The sequence below is a fragment of the Antedon bifida genome, chromosome 5, assembly GCF_963402885.1.
Source record: "Antedon bifida chromosome 5, ecAntBifi1.1, whole genome shotgun sequence".
NCBI classification, from domain to species: domain Eukaryota; kingdom Metazoa; phylum Echinodermata; class Crinoidea; order Comatulida; family Antedonidae; genus Antedon; species Antedon bifida.
In genome coordinates this window covers 18,948,096-18,971,827 of record NC_136230.1, presented here as the reverse complement: position 1 = coordinate 18,971,827, position 23,732 = coordinate 18,948,096, and the positions used below count along the sequence as shown (strand labels likewise).

Here is a 23,732-nt window from a genome sequence, read left to right as displayed (position 1 = left end):
CACTTTGATGTTTTGTGTGAAAAAGTTTTGTCAAAATGATCTAAAACGGTTTCAAATACGATATTAAGCTATTTTGTGCACTTTGATGTTTGTGTGTGAAAAGTTTTATCGAAATGTTCAAAATGGTCTAAAACGGTTTCAAATGTGATTTTAAGCACTTTGATGGTTTTGTGTAACCAAGTTTCATCGAAATGCACAAAATGGTCTAAAACGTCTCCAAATGCGATTTGAAGCATTCCTAAGCACTTTGGTGTTTTTATGTTAACAAGTTTTTTCGAAAAACACAAAATGGTCTAAAACGTCTCCAAATGCGATTTGAAGCTATTTTGTGCACTTTAATGTTTTTGTGCGAAAAGTTTTATCGAAATGCTCAATATGCTCTAAAACGGTTTCAAATGTGATTTTAAGCACTTTGATGTTTTTGTGTGAAAAGTTTTATCGAAATGCTCAAAATGGTCTAAAACGGTTTCAAATGTGATGTTAAGCACTTTGATGTTTTTGTGTAACCAAGTTTCATCAAAATGCACAAAATGGTCTAAAACGTCTTCAAATGCGATTTGAAGCATTTCTAAGCACTTTGGTGTTTTTATGTTAAAAAGTTTTTTCGAAAATCACAAAATGGTCTAAAACGTCTCCAAATGCGGTTTGAAGCTATTCTAAGCACTTTGATGTTTTTATGGTAACAAGTTTTTTCGAAATGCACAAAATGGTCTAAAACGTCTCCAAATGCGATTTGAAGCTATTCTGTACACTTTGATGTTTTGTGTGAAAAAGTTTTGTCGAAATGCTCAAAATGGTCTAAAACGTTTTCAAATACGATATTAAGCTATTTTGTGCACTTTGATGTTTGTGTGTGAAAAGTTTTATAGAAATACTCAAAATGCTCTAAAATGATTTCAAATGTGATTTTAAGCACTTTGATGTTTTTGTGTAACCAAGTTTCATCGAAATGCACAAAATGGTCTAAAACGTCTTTAAATGCAATTTGAAGTATTTCTAAACACTTTGGTGTTTTTATTTTAAAAAGTTTTTTCGAAAATCACAAAATGGTCTAAAACGTCTCCAAATGCGATTTAAAGCATTTCTAAGCACTTTGATGTTTTGTGTGAAAAAGTTTTTTCGAAATGCACAAAATGGTCTAAAACGTCTCCAAATGCAATTTGAAGCTATTTCTGTACACTTTGATGTTTTGTGTGAAAAAGTTTTGTCGAAATGCTCAAAATGATCTAAAACGTTTTCAAATACGATATTAAGCTATTTTAAGCACTTTGATGTTTTTGTGTAACCAAGTTTCATCGAAATGCACAAAATGGTCTAAAACGTCTCCAAATGCGATTTGAAGCATTTCTAAGCACTTTGGTGTTTTTATATTAACAAGTTTTTTCGAAAATCACAAAATGGTCTAAAACGTCTCCAATTGCGATTTGAAGCATTTCTAAGCACTTTGGTGTTTTGTGTGAAAAAGTTTTTGTCGAAATACTCAAAATGGTCTAAAACATTTTCAAATACGATATTAAGCTATTTTGTGCACTTTGATGTTTTGGTGTGAAAAGTTTTATCGAAATGCACAAAATGTTCTAAAACGTCTCCAAATGTGATTTGAAGCTATTTTGTGCACTTTGATATTTTTGTGTGAAAAGTTTTATCGAAATGCTCAAAATGCTCTAAAACGGTTTTAAATGTGATTTTAAGCACTTTGATGTTTTTGTGTAACCAAGTTTCATTGAAATGCACAAAATGGTCTATAACGTCTCCAAATGCGATTTGAAGCTATTCTGTACACTTTGATGTTTTGTTTGAAAAAGGTTTGACGAAATGCTCAATATGGTCTAAAACGTTTTCAAATACGATATTAAGACATTTTGTGCACTTTGATATTTTTGTGTGAAAAGTTTTATCGAAATTCTCAAAATGGTCTAAACGGTTTCAAATGGGATTTTATGCACTTTGATGTTTTTGTGTGAAAAGTTTTATCGAAATGTTCAAAATGGTCTAAAACGGTTTCAAATGTGATTTTAAGCACTTTGATGTTTTTGTGTAACCAAGTTTCATCGAAATGCTCAAAATGGTCTAAAACGTCTCCAAATGCGATTTGAAGTATTTCTAAGAACTTTGTTGTTTTTATGTTAAAAAGTTTTTTCGAAAATCACAAAGTGGTCTAAAACGTCTCCAAATGCGATTTGAAGCTATTCTAAGCACTTTGATGTTTTTGTGTGAAAAGTTTTATCGAAATGCACAAAATGGTCTAAAACGGTTTCAAACGTGATTTTAAGCACTTTGATGTTTTTGTGTAACCAAGTTTCATCGAAATGCACAAAATGGTCTAAAACGTCTCCAAATGTGATTTGAAGCTATTCTAAGCACTTTGGTCTTTTTATGTTAACAAGTTTTTCGAAATATAATGCACAAAATGGTCTAAAACGTCTCCAAATGCGATTAGAAGCTATTTTGTGCACTTTGATGTTTTTGTGTGAAAAGTTTTAAAAAACGCTCAAAATGCTCTAAAACATTTTAAAATACGATATTAAGCTATTTTGTGCACTTCGATGTTTTTGTGTGAAAAGTTTTATCGACATGCTCAAAATGGTCTAAAACGTTTTCAAACACGATATTAAGCTATTTTGTGCAATTTGATGTTTTTGTGTGAAAAGTATTATCGAAATGCACAAAATGTTCTAAAACGTCTCCAAATGCGATTTGAAGCTATTTTGTGCACTTTGATGTTTTTGTGTGAAAAGTTTTATCGAAATGCTCAAAATGCTCTAAAACGGTTTTAAATGTGATTTTAAGCACTTTGATGTTTTTGTGTAACCAAGTTTCAACGAAATGCACAAAATTGTCTAAAACGTCTCCAAATGCGATTTGAAGCTATTCTAAGCACTTTGGTCTTTTTATTGTACCAAGTTTTTATATTAAGCCATTTTGTGCACTTTGATGTTTTTGTGTTAGAAAGTTTTTTCGAAAATCACAAAATGGTCTAAAACGTCTCCAAATGCGATTTGAAGCTATTCTAAGCACTTTGATGTTTTTATGTTAACAAGTTTTATCGAAATGCTCAAAATGCTCTCAAACGGTTTTAAATGTGATTTTAAGTACTTTGATGTTTTTGTGTGAAAAGTTTTATCGAAATGCTCAAAATGGTCTAAAACGGTTTCAAATGTGATCTTAAGCATTTCTAAGCACTTTGTTGTTTTTATGTTAAAAAGTTTTTTCGAAAATCACAAAATGGTCTAAAACGTCTCCAAATGCGATTTGAAGCTATTCTAAGCACTTTGATGTTTTTATGTTAACAAGTTTTGTCGAAATGCTCAAAATGGTCTAAAACATTTTCAAATACGATATTTTTAGGCTATTTTGTGCACTTTGAAGTTTTTGTGTGAAACATTTTATCGACATGCTCAAAATGGTCTAAAACGTTTTCAAACACGGTATTAAGCTATTTTGTGCAATTTGATGTTTTTGTGCAACCAAGTTTCATCGAAATGCACAAAATGGTCTAAAACGTCTCCAAATGCAATTTGAAGCTATTCTGTACACTTTGATGTTTTGTGTGAAAAAGTTTTGTCGAAATGCTCATTATGGTCTAAAACGTTTTCAAATACGATATTAAGACATTTTGTGCACTTTGATATTTGTGTGTGAAAAGTTTTATCGAAATGCTCAAAATGCTCTAAAACGGTTTTAAATGTGATTTTAAGCACTTTGATGTTTTTGTGTAACCAAGTTTCATCGAAATGCACAAAATGGTCTAAAACGTCTCCAAATGCAATTTGAAGCATTTCTTAGCACTTTGATGTTTTTGTGTGAAAAGTTTTATCGAAATGCTCAAAATGGTCTAGAACGGTTTCAAATGTGATTTTAAGCACTTTGATGTTTTTGTGCAACCAAGTTTTTTCGAAATGCACAAATTGGTCTAAAACATCTCCAAATGCGATTTGAAGCTATTCTGTACACTTTGATGTTTTGTGTAAAAAAGTTTTGTCGAAATGCTCAAAATGGTCTAAAACGTTTTTTTTTTTTTTTTCATTTCATTTATTTCACTATCATCATCGCAGCCTTAGCTGAATTACAAAGATATTTACATTTTCTCAATATTAAAATTTGTATAAAAGTATAAAACCAATGATAATTATATATAAAAAAGGAGGCAATTTACACAAGAAATACAATACAGGAACATTCAACAAATTTAGCATTAAAATATTAAAATAGAAAAAAAAACACCAAAAAGGACCAATAAGAATTGCATAGCTGTACTGGGTGATATATAATGATTATTCATTTAGAAGCGAGATAAGGTATGGTATTGCACTTTTTCTATATCTTTCAACTCTGCATTTAGGTTGTTGATACTTTACACGTCTTAGTTTCATGTTACTTACATTCTTCACTGGAAACCATTTTCCAAAATGAATACTTTTTGAACAATTCAGAGCAAACTTATAGCATAGATTACGCCTTCTATCAGATAAAGTGTCTAAAGAAAGATCATTGAGTGCTTGGTCATAACATATGTAGTCATTACACAATATTATTCTGCAAGCCCTTTTTTGGACAGATTCTATCATATCACTTTGTTTCTTAGTAAGACTAGTATGCCATACTGGGACAGCATATTCAACACTTGGTCTTATGTAACTCTTAAATACATCTACAAGATCAAATTTCGGAAGATTGAACTTTCTTAATCTACACAATATATGCAGACGTCTGCTGGCTTTGGATACAATTTCTTTAACATTACGGTCCCATTTGAGGTTGGCTTGTATCCATAAACCTAGTAACTTAGTTTCATTAACGATTTCAATTGTAGCATTACCAATCAAAAGGGGTTCATGTTCATATTGATTTCTTTGAAAGTTAAAATACATAGTTTTACATTTAGTTGGGTTAAGTTTTAGTTTGTTTTCATTAGACCATACATTCAGTAAAGCAACATCATTCTGAATTGAGGAAATTTCATCCTTTTTTACTATCTGTCCTATGCACAAATCATCTACATATTTCCAAGTTTTACATGGCGAGTCTTGCATGGCATCATTAATTAGAGCAAGAAAGATCATAGGCCCAAGGAGTGTGCCTTGAGGGACGCCACATGTTAGATTAACACTCATTGATAATGTGGATTTATAGCGTACTTGTTGGGTTCTGTTTGACAAAAAGCTAATTAACCACGGTACAATTTCAGGTCTACAGCCAAGTGTTACTAATTTAGAAACTGCTATTGTGTGGTCAACACAATCGAATGCTTTACTAAAGTCAGTTAAAACTAACTGACCAACAGATTTGGGAATGTTACTACCTTCATACAACACATTTAGTAGATCAACCAAATTATGGGTTGTAGAAAAGTGTTTACGGCAACCATATTGGTTGTTATCAAGATTTTTCTCGATATCTGTTAAGAGCCATTTTTTAATGAAGCCCTCAGCTACCTTAGCTAGGATACATGTAAGCGAGATTGGTCGAAATTTGTCAACCCTAGTACAACCATTTTCTTTGGGAACCGGAGTAACAATAGCATCCTTCCACATAGTTGGGACATGACCCTCACTGAGGGAGGCATTTAAGATATTAGTCATAGGGATGCTTAGTTCGCATGCAAAATCTCTTATTAATCTGTTAGGCACATTATCAGGGCCCGGGGACTTATTTACTTTAACTTTTCTTAATTGATTGTACATTTCCCATTCTTTTACATTAGGGGGTTTATTGGCAGGTAAATACGTAGGAAGCTTACATAAATCAATACTAGGTCTGCTTTGGGAAGTTATAGCAAAATGGTTGTTTACAAAATTACTTATACCATGATAGTCATCCTGTGGAATATCCTCTACACTAATAAGTGGTTGGGGTTTAGTTTTATTAGCTAACATCTGCACGCCTTGGTGCCATTTATGGGGATTAGTGGCTTTTAAGTTTAATAAACGTTCATTGTAAAAGTTCATTTTGTCTTTCTTGATTACTTTTTGTACCATATTCCTATAGAATTTCCATTGCAGCGATTTACCATGATTAGTAAAAGCGTGTTGAAGTTTCATTATAAGATCCTTTGCTTGTTGCGAAATCCATGGCTTATATTTGGATGTATCTTAATGGATTTAACCGGGAAGAAAGTGTTGATAGCAGAAGTCAATGACAAATAAAATGATTGCGTTTTCTGTTCAGTATTACTCGCGTTAATAACCTCGTTCCAGTCATGGGTAGTTATCCAACGGCCAAATTCTTCAACACTTCTCGCTTTCATTGGTCTGATTACACGCTTTTCGATTTTGTTGCTATTCGTCCTTGTAGTTGCTGACAACAGAACACAATTATGATCGCTAGCACCCATCGGCGACACAATTCGGGGATTGCAATAATACTGCTTCAGATTGGTGGCTATAATATCTAGTATTGCATCCCCTCGCGTTGGTTCTTTCACAATTTGTTTTAGGTTATGTGCACGGCATAGTGGGGCTAGGTCAGTTCTGTTCAGGTCCCCCATAATAATGAAGCCAGCGTCTGGGTGTTTAAGTTTAAGACTGTCAAGAGATTTAATAATATGATCCAAAAGCAGTTGTTGGTCAGAAGAATTAGGTGGAATATATATTCCACAAACTATAATAGAGGATACAGCTCTGGGGAGCCTCTTCGGTCTTATAAAAACCCAAACACACTCTAGCTCTTCGGGTACTACTATTTCAGGTATTCTTCGCGACAGAATTTCAGAATTAACATATACGGCCACTCCACCACCCTTCTTATGCGTTCTATGATAGGTATAAATATTGAAGTTGTTAATCATCAGTGCATCATCTGTTATTTGCGGTGTTTGCCAAGTCTCTGTGACAACTGCTAAATCAATACAATTTTGAAGTAGAAGGGTTTCTAGTTCGTCCACACGGTAGATTAAAGAACGCGGGTTAGTCAGGAAAATCGATGGGAGTGATGGCTGTAACTTTGTATAGTTGACTTTACGAAGTGAATTAGGGAATAAACTACTTAGAAAACGCCCTAGCTTGTTGTCTATATAATCAGAAGCACGTGTAACAGTGATAATAGTGGGAATTTTTCTGCGTATATTTACACCACCTCTTCTACCTCTACTTTTACGATAGATGCCAAGATTATTCAGCTTAGTGAGGGTTCCCTTAGGTAGGTATTGCACCTTATTACGACGTTTAATGAAGGCTGATCCAATATAAAATAGCTCATGTCTGGAATAACGAGTCATTTTGGCTTGCTCAGTGGCTTGTGTATCATTCCAAGATAAGAATTAAATCCCTTTTCGTTAAAATTTGAGAACTTATCTCACCCCAACAACAGCAGTACAGATACAATGTTAAAAAGGGGAATTAACTCAATCCAACACCAACAGTACAGTTAAAATGTTAAAAAGTGGTTCCACATCAAAACATGAAAAGAAAAAGTACTTGCACAAAGTTAACAAAGTCTGGGCCTAGGCTAGGCTGCCCACTCGGCTTGCCTGAATTCTCCGCCGACAACCGTCCGACGATAGGTCGCGGCGAGCCCAGCCAGAATCCTGGTTATAGTTTCAGTTGTGGGCTTAGCAAGTTAATGTTCAGATTGCAATTTATAAGCATAACATGTAGCATTCAATCCACAGTACAATGCACAAATTTTACTACTAAAGCAACAGATGTCCACAAAACAACAAAAAACCAGTCACAAAAGAGGAATTCCAGAGCCAAAAATCTGTAAACTAATTAAGAATGGCGACAGCTATAAAGCGCCCTCAAAGTTTTCAAATACGATATTAAGCCATTTTGTGCACTTTGATGTTTTTGTGTGAAAAGTTTTATCGAAATGCTCAAAATGGTATAAAACGGTTTCAAATGTGATTTTAAGCACTTTGATGTTTTTGTGTGAAAAGTTTTATCGAAATGCTCAAAATGGTCTCAAACGGTTTCAAATGTGATTTTAAGCACTTTGATGTTTTTGTGTAACCAAGTTTCAACGAAATGCACAAAATGGTCTAAAACGTCTCCAAATGCGATTTGAAGCATTTCTAAGCACTTTGGTGTTTTTATATTAACAAGGTTTTTCGAAAATCACAAAATGGTCTAAAACGTCTCTAACTGCGATTTGAAGCATTTCTAAGCACTTTGGTGTTTTGTGTGAAAAAGTTTTTGTCGAAATACTCAAAATGGTCTAAAACATTTTCAAATACGATATTAAGCTATTTTGTGCACTTTGATGTTTTGGTGTGAAAAGTTTTATCGAAATGCACAAAATGTTCTAAAACGTCTCCAAATGTGATTTGAAGCTATTTTGTGCACTTTGATATTTTTGTGTGAAAAGTTTTATCGAAATGCTAAAAATGCTCTATAACGGTTTTAAATGTGATTTTAAGCACTTTGATGTTTTTGTGTAACCAAGTTTCATCGAAATGCACAAAATGGTCTAAAACGTCTCCAAATGCGATTTGAAGCTATTCTGTACACTTTGATGTTTTGTGTGAAAAAGTTTTGACGAAATGCTCAATATGGTCTAAAACGTTTTCAAATACGATATTAAGACATTTTGTGCACTTTGATATTTTTGTGTGAAAAGTTTTATCGAAATGCTCAAAATGGTCTAAAACGGTTTCAAATGTGATTTTAAGCACTTTGATGTTTTTGTGTAACCAAGTTTCATCGAAATGCTCAAAATGGTCTAAAACGTCTCCAAATGCGATTTGAAGTATTTCTAAGAAGTTTGTTGTTTTTATGTTAAAAAATTTTTTCGAAAATCACAAAATGGTCTAAAACGTCTCCAAATGCGATTTGAAGCTATTCTAAGCACTTTGATGTTTTTGTGTGAAAAGTTTTATCGAAATGCACAAAATGGTCTAAAACGGTTTCAAACGTAATTTTAAGCACTTTGATTTTGTTGTGTAACCAAGTTTCATCGAAATGCACAAAATGGTCTAAAACGTCTCCAAATGTGATTTGAAGCTATTCTAAGCACTTTGGTCTTTTTATGTTAAAAAGTTTTTTCGAAAATCACAAAGTGGTCTAAAACGTCTCCAAATGCGATTTGAAGCTATTTTGTGTACATTGATGTTTTTGTGTGAAAAGTTTTAACAAAACGCTCAAAATGCTCTAAAACATTTTAAAATACGATATTAAGCTATTTAGTGCACTTTGATGTTTTTGTGTGAAAAGTTTTATCAAAATGCTCAAAATGGTCTAAAACGGTTTCAAATGTGATTTTAAGCATTTCTAAGAACTTTTTTGTTTTTCTGTTAAAAAGTTTTTTCAAAAATCACAAAATGTTCTAAAACGTCTCCAAATGTGATTTGAAGCTATTTTGTGCACTTTGATATTTTTGTGTGAAAAGTTTTATCGAAATGCTAAAAATGCTCTAAAACGGTTTTAAATGTGATTTTAAGCACTTTGATGTTTTTGTGTAACCAAGTTTCATCGAAATGCACAAAATGGTCTAAAACGTCTCCAAATGCGATTTGAAGCTATTCTGTACACTTTGATGTTTTGTGTGAAAAAGTTTTGACGAAATGCTCAATATGGTCTAAAACGTTTTCAAATACGATATTAAGACATTTTGTGCACTTTGATATTTTTTTGTGAAAAGTTTTATCGAAATGCTCAAAATGGTCTAAAACGGTTTCAAATGTGATTTTAAGCACTTTGATGTTTTTGTGTAACCAAGTTTCATCGAAATGCTCAAAATGGTCTAAAACGTCTCCAAATGCGATTTGAAGTATTTCTAAGAAGTTTGTTGTTTTTATGTTAAAAAATTTTTTCGAAAATCACAAAATGGTCTAAAACGTCTCCAAATGCGATTTGAAGCTATTCTAAGCACTTTGATGTTTTTGTGAGAAAAGTTTTATCGAAATGCACAAAATGGTCTAAAACGGTTTCAAACGTGATTTTAAGCACTTTGATTTTTTTGTGTAACCAAGTTTCATCGAAATGCACAAAATGGTCTAAAACGTCTCCAAATGTGATTTGAAGCTATTCTAAGCACTTTGGTCTTTTTATGTTAACAAGTTTTTAGAAATGCACAAAATGGTCTAAAACGTCTCCAAATGCGATTAGAAGCATTTCTAAGCACTTTGGTGTTTTGTGTGAAAAAGTTTTTGTCGAAATACTCAAAATGGTCTAAAACATTTTCAAATACGATATTAAGCTATTTTGTGCACTTTGATGTTTTGGTGTGAAAAGTTTTATCGAAATGCACAAAATGTTCTAAAACGTCTCCAAATGTGATTTGAAGCTATTTTGTGCACTTTGATATTTTTGTGTGAAAAGTTTTATCGAAATGCTCAAAATGCTCTAAAACATTTTAAAATACGATATTAAGCTATTTTGTGCACTTTGATGTTTTTGTGTGAAAAGTTTTAACAAAACGCTCAAAATGCTCTAAAACATTTTAAAATACGATATTAAGCTATTTTGTGCACTTTGATGTTTTTGTGTGAAAAGTTTTATCGAAATACTCAAAATGCTCTAAAACGGTTTTAAATGTGATTTTAAGCACTTTGATGTTTTTGTGTAACCAAGTTTCAACGAAATGCACAAAATTGTCTAAAACGTCTCCAAATGCGATTTGAAGCTATTCTAAGCACTTTGATGTTTTTATATTAACAAGTTTTTTCGAAATGCACAAAATGGTCTAAAACGTCTCCAAATGCGATTTGAAGCTATTCTGAAGCTAAACTTTTTCACACAAAACATCAAAGTGCTTCGAATAGCTTCAAATCGCAATTGCACAAAATAACTTAATATCGTGTTTGAAAACGTTTTAGACCATTTTGAGCATGTCGATAAAACTTTTCACACAAAAACATCAAAGTTTTTAGAATAGCTTCAAATCGCATTTGGAGACGTTTTAGACCATTTTGTGATTTTTTAAAAAACTTTTTCACACAAAACATCGAAGTGCTTAGAAAAGCTTCAAATCGCATTTGGAGACGTTTTAGACCATTTTGTGCATTTCGAAAAAACTTTTTAACATAAAAACACCAAAGTGCTTAGAAATGCTTCAAATCGCATTTGGAGACGTTTTAGACCATTTTGTGCATTTCGATGAAACTTGGTTACACAAAAACATCAAAGTGCTTAAAATCACATTTGAAACCGTTTTAGACCATTTTGAGCATTTCGATAAAACTTTTCCCACAAAAACATCAAAGTGCTTAGAATAGCTTCAAATCGAATTCGGAGACGTTTTAGACCTTTTTGTGATTTTCGAAAACACTTTTTCACACAAAACATTAAAGTGTACAGAATAGTTCAAATCGCATTTGGAGATGTTTTAGACCATTTTGTGCATTTCGAAAAAACTTGGTTGCACAAAAACATCAAAGTGCTTAAAATCACATTTGATACCGTTTTAGACCATTTTGAGAATTTCGATAAAACTTTTCACACAAAAACATCAAAGTGCTTAGAATAGCTTCAAATCGCATTTGCAGACGTTTTAGACCATTTTGTGATTTTCGAAAAAACTTTTTATCATAAAAACACCAAAGTGCTTAGAAATGCCTCAAACCGCATTTGGAGACGTTATAGACCATTTTGTGAATATGAAACTTGGTTACACAAAAACATCAAGGTGCTTAAAATCACATTTAAAACCGTTTTAGAACATTCTTTTCACACAAAAACATCAAATTGCACAAAATAGCTTAATATCGTGTTTGAAAACGTTTTAGACCATTTTGAGAATGTCGATAAAACTTTTAACACAAAAACATCAAAGTGCACAAAATAGCTTAATATCGTATTTGAAAATGTTTTAGACAATTTTCAGTATTTCGACAAAACTTTTTTACACAAAACATCAAAGTGTACAGAATAGCTTCAAATCGCATTTGGAGACGTTTTAGACCATTTTGTGTATTTCGAAAAAAATTGTAAACATAAAAACATCAAAGTGCTTAGAATAGCTTCAAATCGCATTTGGAGACGTTTTAGACCATTTTGTGCATTTAGATGAAACTTGGTTACACAAAAACATCAAAGTGCTTAAAATCACATTTGAAACCGTTTTAGACCATTTTGATCATATCGATACAACTTTTCACACAAAAACATCAAAGTGCATTAAATAGCTCAATATCGTATTTGAAAATGTTTTAGACCATTTTGAGCATTTAGAAAAAATTTTTCACACAAAACATCAAAGTGTACAGAATAGCTTCAAATCGCATTTGGAGACGTTTTAGACCATTTTGTGCATTTCGAAAAAACTTGTTAACATAAAAACACCAAAGTGCTTAGAATAGCTTCAAATCGCATTGGCAGACGTTTTAGACCATTTTGTGATTTTTGGAAAAACTTGTTACCATAAAAACACCAAAGTGCTTAAAATCACATTTAAACCGTTTTAGAGCATTTTCAGCATTTCGATAAAACTTTTCACACACAAACATCAAAGTGCACAAAGTAGCCTAATATCGTATTTGAAAACATTTTAGACCATTTTGAGCATTTCGATAAAACTTTTCACACACAAACTTCAAAGTGTACAGAATAGCTTCAAATCGCATTTGGAGACGTTTTAGACCATTTTGTGATTTTTGGAAAAACTTGTTAACATAAAAACACCAAAGTGCTTAAAATCACATTTAAAACCGTTTTAGAGCATTTTGAGCATTTCGATAAAACTTTTCACACACAAACATCAAAGTGCACAAAGTAGCCTAATATCGTATTTGAAAAACTTTTTGTGAATTTCGATGAAACTTGGTTACACAAAAACATCAAAGTGCTTAAAATAACATTTGAAACCGTTTTAGACCATTTTGAGCATTTCGATAAAACTTTCACACACAAACATCAAAGTGCACAAAATAGCTTAATATCGTATTTCAAAACGTTTTAGACCATTTTGAGTATTTCCACAAAACTTTTTCACATAAAATATTAAAGTGTACAGAATAGCTTCAAATTGCATTTGGAGACGTTTTAGACCATTTTGTGCATTTCGAAAAAATGTGTTAACATAAAAATACCAAAGTGCTTAGAATATCTTCAAATTGCATTTGGAGACGTTTTAGACCAATTTGTGCATTTAGATGAAACTTGGTTACACAAAAACATCAAAGTGCTTAAAATCACATTTGAAACCGTTTTAGACCATTTTGATCATATCGATACAACTTTTCACACAAAAACATCAAAGTGCATTAAATAGCTCAATATCGTATTTGAAAATGTTTTAGACCATTTTGAGCATTTAGACAAAATTTTTCACACAAAACATCAAAGTGTACAGAATAGCTTCAAATCGCATTTGGAGACGTTTTAGACCATTTTGTGCACTTCGATGAAACTTGGTTACACAAAAACATCAAAGTGCTTAAAATCACATTTAAAACCGTTTTAGAGAATTTTGAGCATTTCTATAAAACTTTTCACACAAAAACATCAAAGTGCACAAAATAGCTTCAAATCGCATTTGGAGACGTTTTAGACCATTTTGTGCATTTCGATGAAACTTTTTACACAAAAACATCAAAGTGCACAAAATAGCTCAATATCGTATTTAAAAATGTTTTAGACCATTTTGAGCATTTCGACAAAATTTTTTCACACAAAACATCAAAGTGTACAGAATAGCTTCAAATCGCATTTGGAGACGTTTTAGACCATTTTGTGCATTTCGACAAAATTTTTTCACACAAAACATCAAAGTGTACAGAATAGCTTCAAATCGCATTTGGAGACGTTTTAGACCATTTTGTGCATTTCGAAAAAACTTGTTAACATAAAAACACCAGAGTGCTTAGAATAGCTTCAAATCGCATTGGCAGACGTTTTAGACCATTTTGTGATTTTTGGAAAAACTTGTTAACATAAAAACACCAAAGTGCTTAAAATCACATTTGAAACCGTTTTAGAGCATTTTGAGCATTTCGATAAAACTTTTCGCACAAAAACATCAAAGTGCACAAAATAGCTTCAAATCGCATTTGGAGACGTTTTAGACCATTTTGGACATTTCGATAAAACTTTTGCACAAAAACATCATATTGCACAAAATAGCTTAATATCGAGTTCGAAAACGTTTTAGACCATTTTTGAGCATTTCTATAAAACTTTTCACACACAAACATCAAAGTGCACAAAATAGCTTAATATCGTATTTGAAAACATTTTAGACCATTTTGAGCTTTTCGACAAAACTTTTTCATACAAAATATCAACGTGTACAGAATAGCTTCAAATTGCATATGGAGACGTTTTAGACCATTTTGGGCATTTCAAAAAAATGTTTGTTAACATAAAAAGACCAAATTGCTTAGAATATCTTCAAATCGCATTTGGAGACGTTTTAGACCATTTTGTGCATTTCGATGAGACTTCGTTACACAAAAACATCAAAGTACTTAAAATCACATTTAAAACCGTTTTAGAGCATTTTGAACATTTCGATAAAACTTTTCACACAAAAACATCAAAGTGCACAAAATAGCTTCAAATCGCATTTGGAGACGTTTTAGACCATTTTGTGAATTTCGATGAAACTTGGTTACACAAAAACATCAAAGTGCTTAAAATCACATTTGAACCCGTTTTAGACCTTTTTGAGTATTTCGATAAAACTTTCCACACAAAAACATCAAATTGCACAAAATAACTTAATATCGTGTTTGAAAACGTTTTAGACCATTTTGAGCATGTCGATAAAACTTTTCACAGAAAAACATCAAAGTGCACAAAATAGCCTAATATCGTATTTGAAAATGTTTTAGACCATTTTGAGCATTTCGACAAATGTTTTCACACAAAACATCAAAGTGTACAGAATAGCTTCAAATCGCAATTGGAGACGTTTTAGACCATTTTGTGCCTTTCGAAAAAACTTGTTAACATAAAAACATCAAAGTGCTTAGAACAGCTTCAAATCGCATATGGAGACGTTTTAGACCATTTTGTGATTTTTGAAAAAACTTGTTAACATAAAAACATCAAAGTGCTTAGAAATGCTTCAAATCGCATTTGGAGACGTTTTAGACCATTTTGTGATTTTCGAAAAAAATTGTTAACATAAAAACATCAAAGTGCACAAAATAGCTTCAAATTTGAGCATTTCGATAAAACATTTCACACAAAAACATCAAAGTGAACAAAATACCTTAATATCGTATTTGGAAACGTTTTAGACCATTTTGAGCATTTCGACAAAGCTTTTTCACACAAAACATCAAAATGTACAGAATAGCTTAATATCCCATTTGGAGACGTTTTAGACCATTTTTTAGCATTTCGATAAAACTTTTCATACAAAAACATCAAAGTGCACAAAATAGCTTAATATCGTATTTAAAACTGTTTTAGACCCCATTTACACTTTCGTTTGGGTCCAGGGCCGGTCCTGGGCCGGTCCTGGGCCGGTTGCAAATATTTACTTTTTAGGCCGGCCCAGAGCGTTTACACTACCGACGCAGATTACTGGTCGTAAATAATTTTATCGGAAGTACCATTGCATGCTGGGATACGAAGTACAGTTTGTTTACATTTTTCTCGCCCGATCGTCAATTCAACTTTCCGCGCGAACCGACCATTTTATATTTATACTGTTGTTGTTTTTTGTCCCGTCCCGTTAAAAAACAAAATGAACCCCACTGTTTTATATATATGGCTGTATTTTATGTATATGCGAAACAAGCGGAGGAATACTTTATTGAAAGAAGTCACAGATGAGGATAATGAAGAGGAGGTTCATTTTACAAAATATCAAGATCGTGTTCAAAAGAGTAGAAGACGTTTTCTGAGAGATGTTGACAGGCGCTCAAGGGAGTATCGCCGTGCTAGGCTAGGCCGGTGGGTACACTTTCTGACATACGGTGTTGGCCTTGGATACATGGTTGACAGGCGAATCTGGTGCAAAATTCGGATGCAGGGTGTATTTTGGCAGGCTATTATAGAAGGCACATTTACTGAAGAAGACTGGAAACAAAATTTTAGAATGAAAAAAACCACGTTTGAATATTTATGTGGTCAACTTCATAATCGTCTTTTTAAATCAGACACTTGTTTTAGAAAATCAATTAGTGTAAAATTAAAAGTGGCAATTACACTTTGGAGGCTTGGTACTAATTGCGAATACAGATCAATAGGCCACTTATTTGGTGTTGCATCCTCTACTGCATGTAAAATTGTTATAGAGACATGTAGTGCAATAGTTGATGTTTTACAAGAACAATATATAAGATTTCCAGAAGGACAGAGACTGAGAGAAGTGGTGGCTGGTTTTGAGACACAATTTGGTTTTCCCCAATGTGCTGGAGCAATAGATGGCACACACCTTCCCATAATTGGACCAGTCAAATTTCATGCCGATTACTATAACCGCAAGGGGTTTTATTCAATTATAATGCAGGCTGTTTGTGACCACCAGTACCGGTGAGTACAAGATGCAATTTCACTTTAATTGATTTGGTTGTTTATAATGAGATATGTAGCAATTACTTTTATAAATAGGTAGTCATCATATCATTTACAAGTTATAATGTTTGTTTGCAGATTTACAGACATCTACATCGGATGGCCGGGAAAGGTACATGACGCCAGGGTTTTTGCGAATTCTCCTTTCTATGACGACTTGTGTCAAGGAAATCTCCTCCCAGATGTAAGTATTTCAAACTACGAAAACAAAGCAGTAACTTCTCTGATGGTGACGAACTAGTACTGTATTTTTTTAAATTTATTTCAGCTTCCCAAAGATATTGATGGCGTTCAAGTCCCATTGGTTATACTTGGAGATCCGGCCTATCCCCTACTCCCAACAGTTATGAAAGGTTACTCAGACAATGGAAGGCTCACTGAAAGACAAGTTACGTTTAACTACCGATTAAGTAGAGCCCGAATGGTAATTGAAGGGTGCTTTGGCAGGCTAAAAGGAAGATGGCGGTGTCTTTTAAAACGCAACGACACAAAGTTGGAATACCTTCCCACCCAGATAGCTGCAGCGTGTACTCTCCATAACATATGCGAGTTGTTTGGGGATGAAATTGAAATGGGGGTTGCAAATCTTGATTTATATAATGAACCAGTACTAGCAGCCATTGAAAATAATATTGAGGTTAATGGTCCATCAGGTCATACTATACGTGAAGCACTGGCCAATCACTTTCAACGAGAAGGCATATAACAATTTTTATTTGATAACTAGATTAAACTTTTAATGATATTTTTATATAAAATTTGTATTGAAAGGTATGCAACTGTACAGAAACAAAAAGCATGCAATTAAATAGTCAAGTACTTCCATGACTTTCAACATTTCTAAAATACCTTAAAATAAAAAAATAAGTTGTTTATATTGCTATTAATACTACATGTATAATAATTTTAGTGTAAGTTTCGTTTTTAATTATACATAGCACCATTGTCAAGTATTTTCATGACTTTTAACATTTATTAAAGGTTTTGTGAAAGACATTTTTTTTCTCTAAATTACCAAACTAATAACATTAAAGTATAGTATAGAAAACAATACTACATTGCATTGTTTATAAAGCATAACTATAGTGGCTGGCTGAGGTATGTGATTGTATAGAAACAAAAAGAAAAATGCAATTAAATAGTCAAGTATTCCCATGACTTTCAACATTTCTAAAATACCTTAAAATACAAAATTAAGTTGTTTATATTGCTATTAATACTATAATAATTTTAGTGTAAGTTTCGTGAAAGACACCATTTTACTTTTATCAAATTGTACATAGCACCATTTTCAAGCTGTCGAGCTGTATATAAAGTTTCAAAAATTACAAAACAATATTGCCTACTTTCTTTTCATTTTGTACTTAAGTAACTGAATACTGCATCCTGTTTATATAGGTTGTTGATTCTACATGTTGTAGTATGTTGGTTGGTCTGAAGATGGCTGTTGTTGTTGACTATTATTGAACATCTGGCACATCATCGACATCATACGCATTTCATGTTCTCTATCCTGGTTTCGCATTCTTTCTTCCCTGTCCATGTCTTCCTTTCGTCTTTTTTCCATGCTTTCTTCTCGTTCTGCCTTTCTCTTCTCTTCCCATAACCTGTATTCCTTCGCTTGCTCCATCTCCCATATCCTTTGCTCGTCTCTGTTCCTCTTCTCCATTGCCCAGTGTTGCTCGTCTCTTTCTTTCTCCGACTTTAAAAATGCCTTCGTCATAGCATCTAATGCCTGCTCTGCCTTTCCTTTTTTTGCCTTTTTTGGGTTTGGTTGGTTTCTACCTATACATAAGATTACAATTTCTTTATACTGTAATATGGTAATAATTAAATTTTTTGAATAGATAAATAGTAGGTAATCATTGCTCTATTTTTAAATTGTTGGTTTTCATATTTATTTATGATCGATTTATCATGGAATGTTTTGTGTATTGCACAACAAGTACTGTATTTATTTCAATAAATGCCCCAATAATCATAATATTTACTAACCGTTGTAAGTGGGTGTGGCTAGATGGGTTGCTGGGGGTGTGGCTAGATGGGTTGCTGGGGGTGTGGCTAGATGGGCTGCTGGTGGTGTAGCTTGATGGGCTGGCAATGGTGGTTCTACTACTACGGCTGTTCCTTCCTCTACTAGGCCTACATCATCATCGTCATCTAATTAATGATGTAGGGGACAATGAAATGATAAATTATAAATAACCACATAATTAAATAAAATGATTAGGCCTAACTTGTTGTAAAAAGCAACGTCTAATCAATGTTAAGTCTAAATCTGGTTTTTTTTCAAATTATTTAATCTACTTACTATCTGTATCGCTGCTACTACTACTAGGCCTAGGCCTAGTACTACTACTACTACCAGAGGAAGTGCTCGGTTCGTCATTTTCTCCTCCTCCTCCTCCTCCTCCTCCGGGTTTTTGATGTTGACGCCGACGGGAACAGACAATTTCCGGCGGGTTCATTTCAGGCCTGGACCCAAGTATTGCGTCCAGTTCCTCAAAATGCTTGCATGTTTTCCTGCTTGCCCCACTCTTTTTATTATTATCGGCCACCTTCTTGTAGTCCGCTTTTAATTTTTTAATTTTCCTTTGCACTTGCAGTGCGTTCCGAACAATCCCACTTTCACGTAGGAGCTTTTCGGAAATAATCCGATAGACGCCAGCGTTTCGGACGCTACCGTCCATTTGAGCCTGTATTTTTTCCTCGGCCCAAATCCCGAGCAACCCAAGTACCTCCTCGTATGTCCAATTGGAACCACGATTTTCAGACATCTTATAAAAATTGGTACAAATAAATTTAACTACGGAATATAAATGATGAAGAAAACAAATTGTCGCGCGAAAAAGAAGGTATGTACCGAGAATGTCGGATCGTCATAACAACCACCTCATAAAAAGGTCAAACGTTGTTCACGGTTCACTGCGTAAGCCGGCCCAAAACGTAAAAGCCGCTCCTGAACCTACCTGGAGAGGTGGCCCAGATCTGCGTCCGGCCCAGGGCCGGCCTAACTTTTTGGAGTATTTACACTTATCAATTGCCGACCCAGGGCCGACCCAGGGCCGGCCTAAATCGTAAGTGTAAATGGGGTCTTAGACCATTTTGAACTTTTCGACAAAACTTTTTTCACACAAAACATCAAAATGTACAGAATAGCTTATTATCCCATTTGGAGACGTTTTAGACCATATTGAGCATTTCGAAAAAACTTGTTAACATAAAAACACCAGGGTGCTTAGAATCGCATTTGGAGACGTTTTAAACCATTTTGTGAAATTCGATGAAACTTGGTTACGCAAGAAGATATTAAACATTTTATTTTGAACTGTAAGGCTTTTGACAACATAAGAAAAGAAGAATTAAGAAACCTAGAAAATGATTTGACCCTCTGTAATGATTATGATTTATGGACATTATTTGTAAATGCAAATGATGAAAACAAATTAAGTTTTATATTAGGAGGAGAGTCTGTTCCTTTTTCTAATAAATCATATAACTCATTTGCTAAATTTTGTAAAAAATATTTAACGTCTGCATGGGAGAAACGATCCTCTTTAAAGTAATCACAAAGATTAATTTATTGTATTGTTGCTTGTAAATACTGTAGTCTCTAGTTAATTTTATTTTTTTTTGCTTAGTTATAGTTTAGTTATTCATGTCTTTTTTTATTTTTCTATAATGTTCTCCTTTGTTTTCTGGACCGCACCGCATATTGTGAATGCCACTGATACATAGGTGTATATGGTCAACAAATAAATAAATAAATAAAAACATCAAAGTGCTTAAAATCACATTTGAAACCGTTTTAGACCATTTTGAGCATTTCGATATAACTTTTCACACAAAAATATCAAAGTGCACAAATTGCTTAATATCGTATTTGGAAACGTTTTAGACCATTTTGAGCATTTCGACAAAACTTTTTCACACTAAACATCAAAGTGTACAAAATAGCTTATTATCCCATTTGGAGACGTTTTAGACCATATTGAGCATTTCGAAAAAACTTGTTAACATAAAAACAACAAAGTGCTTTGAATAGCTTAAAATCGCATTTGGAGACGTTTTAGACTATTTTGGGAATTTCGATGAAACTTGGTTACACAAAACATCAAAATGTACCGAATAGCTTATTATCCCATTTGAAGACATTTTAGACCATATTGAGCATTTCGAAAAAACTTGTAAACATAAAAACACCAAGGTGCTTAGAATCGCATTAGGAGACGTTTTAGACCATTTTGTGAATTTCGAAGAAACTTGGTTACGCAAGAAGATATTAAACATTTTATTTTGAACTGTAAGGCTTTTGACAACATAAGAAAAGAAGAATTAAGAAATCTAGAAAATGATTTGACCCTCTGTAATGATTATGATTTATGGACATTATTTGTAAATGCAAATGATGAATACAAATTAAGTTTTATATTAGGAGGAGAGTCTGTTCCTTTTTCTAATAAATCATATAACTCATTTGATAAATTTTGTAAAAATAAAACTTTTCACACAAAAACATCAAAGTGCACAAAATAGCTTCAAATCGCATTTGGAGACGTTTTAGACCATTTTGTGCATTTCGATGAAACTTGGTTACACAAAAACATCAAAGTGCTTAAAATCACATTTGAACCCGTTTTAGACCTTTTTGAGTATTTCGATAAAACTTTTTCATACAAAATATCAACGTGTACAGAATAGCTTCAAATTGCATATGGAGACGTTTTAGACCATTTTGTGCATTTCGAAAAAATGTGTTAACATAAAAAGACCAAAGTGCTTAGAATATCTTCAAATCGCATTTGGAGACGTATTAGATCATTTTGTGCATTTCGATGAAACTTCGTTACATAAAAAAACATCAACGTACTTAAAATCACATTTAAAACCGTTTTAGAGCATTTTGAGCATTTCGATAAAACTTTTCACACAAAAACATCAAAGTGCACAAAATAGCTTCAAATCGCATTTGGAGACGTTTTAGACCATTTTGTGCATTTCGATGAAATTTGGTTACACAAAAACATCAAAGTCCTTAAAATCACATTTAAAACCGTTTTAGACCATTTTGAGCATTTCGATAAAACTTTTCACACAAAAACATCACAGTGCACAAAATAGCTCAATATCGTATTTGAACATGTTTTAGACCATTTTGAGCATTTCGACAAAATGTTTTCACACAAAACATCAAAGTATACAGAATAGCTTAAAATCGCATTTGGAGACGTTTTAGACCATTTTGAGCATTTCGACAAAATCTTTTCACACAAAACATCAAAGTATACAGAATAGCTTAAAATCGCATTTGGAGAAGTTTTAGACCATTTTGTGCATTTCGAAAAAATTTGTTAACATAAAAAGACCAAAGTGCTTAGAATAGCTTCAAATCGCATTTGGAGACGTTTTAGACCATTTTATGCATTTCGATGAAACTTGGTTACACAAAATCATCAAAGTGCTTAAAATCACATTTGAAACCGTTTTACATCATATTGAGCATTTCGATAAAACATTTCACACAAAAACATCAAAGTGAACAAAATACCTTAATATCGTATTTGGAAACGTTTTAGACCATTTTGAGCATTTCGACAAAGCTTTTTCACACAAAACATCAAAATGTACAGAATAGCTTAATATCCCATTTGGAGACGTTTTAGACCATTTTTTAGCATTTCGATAAAACTTTTCATACAAAAACATCAAAGTGCACAAAATAGCTTAATATCGTATTTAAAACTGTTTTAGACCATTTTGAACTTTTCGACAAAACTTTTTCACACAAAACATCAAAATGTACAGAATAGCTTATTATCCCATTTGGAGACGTTTTAGACCATATTGAGCATTTCGAAAAAACTTGTTAACATAAAAACACCAGGGTGCTTAGAATCGCATTGGAGACGTTTTAAACCATTTTGTGAATTTCGATGAAACTTGGTTACGCAAGAAGATATTAAACATTTTATTTTGAACTGTAAGGCTTTTGACAACATAAGAAAAGAAGAATTAAGAAACCTAGAAAATGATTTGACCCTCTGTAATGATTATGATTTATGGACATTATTTGTAAATGCAAATGATGAAAACAAATTAAGTTTTATATTAGGAGGAGAGTCTGTTCCTTTTTCTAATAAATAATATAACTCATTTGATAAATTTTGTAAAAAATATTTAACTTCTGCATGGGAGAAACGATCCTCTTTAAAGTAATCACAAAGATTAATTTATTGTATTGTTGCTTGTAAATACTGTAGTCTCTAGTTAATTTTATTTTTGTTTGCTTAGTTATAGTTTAGTTATTCATGTCTTTTTTTATTTTTCTATAATGTTCTCCTTTGTTTTCTGGACCGCACCGCATATTGTGAATGCCACTGATGGTCAACAAATAAATAAATAAATAAAAACATCAAAGTGCTTAAAATCACATTTGAAACCGTTTTAGACTATTTTGAGCATTTCGATATAACTTTTCACACAAAAATATTAAAGTGCACAAATTGCTTAATATCGTATTTGGAAACGTTTTAGACCATTTTGAGCATTTCGACAAAACTTTTTCACACTAAACATCAAAGTGTACAAAATAGCTTATTATCCCATTTGGAGACGTTTTAGACCATATTGAGCATTTCGAAAAAACTTGTTAACATAAAAACAACAAAGTGCTTTGAATAGCTTAAAATCGCATTTGGAGACGTTTTAGATTATTTTGTGAATTTTGATGAAACTTGGTTACACAAAACATCAAAATGTACCGAATAGCTTATTATCCCATTTGAAGACATTTTAGACCATATTGAGCATTTCGAAAAAACTTGTTAACATAAAAACACCAAGGTGCTTAGAATCGCATTTGGAGACGTTTTAGACCATTTTGTGAATTTCGAAGAAACTTGGTTACGCAAGAAGATATTAAACATTTTATTTTGAACTGTAAGGCTTTTGACAACATAAGAAAAGAATAATTAAGAAACCTAGAAAATGATTTGACCCTCTGTAATGATTATGATTTATGGACATTATTTGTAAATGCAAATGATGAATACAAATTAAGTTTTATATTAGGAGGAGAGTCTGTTCCTTTTTCTAATAAATCATATAACTCATTTGATAAATTTTGTAAAAAATATTAAACTTCTGCATGGGAGAAACGATCCTCTTTAAAGTAATCCCAAAGATTAATTTATTGTATTGTTGCTTGTAAATACTGTAGTCTCTAGTTAATTTTGTTTTTGTTTGCTTAGTTTTAGTTTAGTTATTCATGTCTTTTTTTATTTTTCTATAATGTTCTGGTTTGTTTTCTGGACCGCACCGCATATTGTG

General features: G+C 32.6%; 2 protein-coding genes across 2 annotated transcripts; one reads left to right on the top strand and one right to left on the bottom strand.

Annotated features, from left to right (window-relative positions):
- Nucleotides 1–15,547: 15,547 nt before the first annotated feature.
- On the top strand, nucleotides 15,548–17,325 carry LOC144842002 (uncharacterized). Its single transcript, XM_078698337.1, has 3 exons — nucleotides 15,548–16,361; nucleotides 16,482–16,587; nucleotides 16,672–17,325. Exons 1-3 carry the CDS (start codon nucleotides 15,571–15,573, stop codon nucleotides 17,107–17,109), a joined length of 1,335 nt encoding a protein of 444 aa, XP_078554463.1. The 5' UTR covers nucleotides 15,548–15,570; the 3' UTR covers nucleotides 17,110–17,325.
- Nucleotides 17,326–17,703: 378 nt separating this feature from the next.
- LOC144843395 (uncharacterized) lies at nucleotides 17,704–19,498 on the bottom strand. Its single transcript, XM_078700181.1, has 3 exons — nucleotides 18,715–19,498; nucleotides 18,399–18,563; nucleotides 17,704–18,188 (listed from the first exon to the last, which is right to left on the bottom strand). The coding sequence occupies exons 1-3, from the start codon at nucleotides 19,178–19,180 to the stop codon at nucleotides 17,812–17,814; spliced, it is 1,008 nt and encodes a 335-aa protein (XP_078556307.1). The 5' UTR covers nucleotides 19,181–19,498; the 3' UTR covers nucleotides 17,704–17,811.
- Between the last annotated feature and the right edge of the window lie 4,234 nt (nucleotides 19,499–23,732).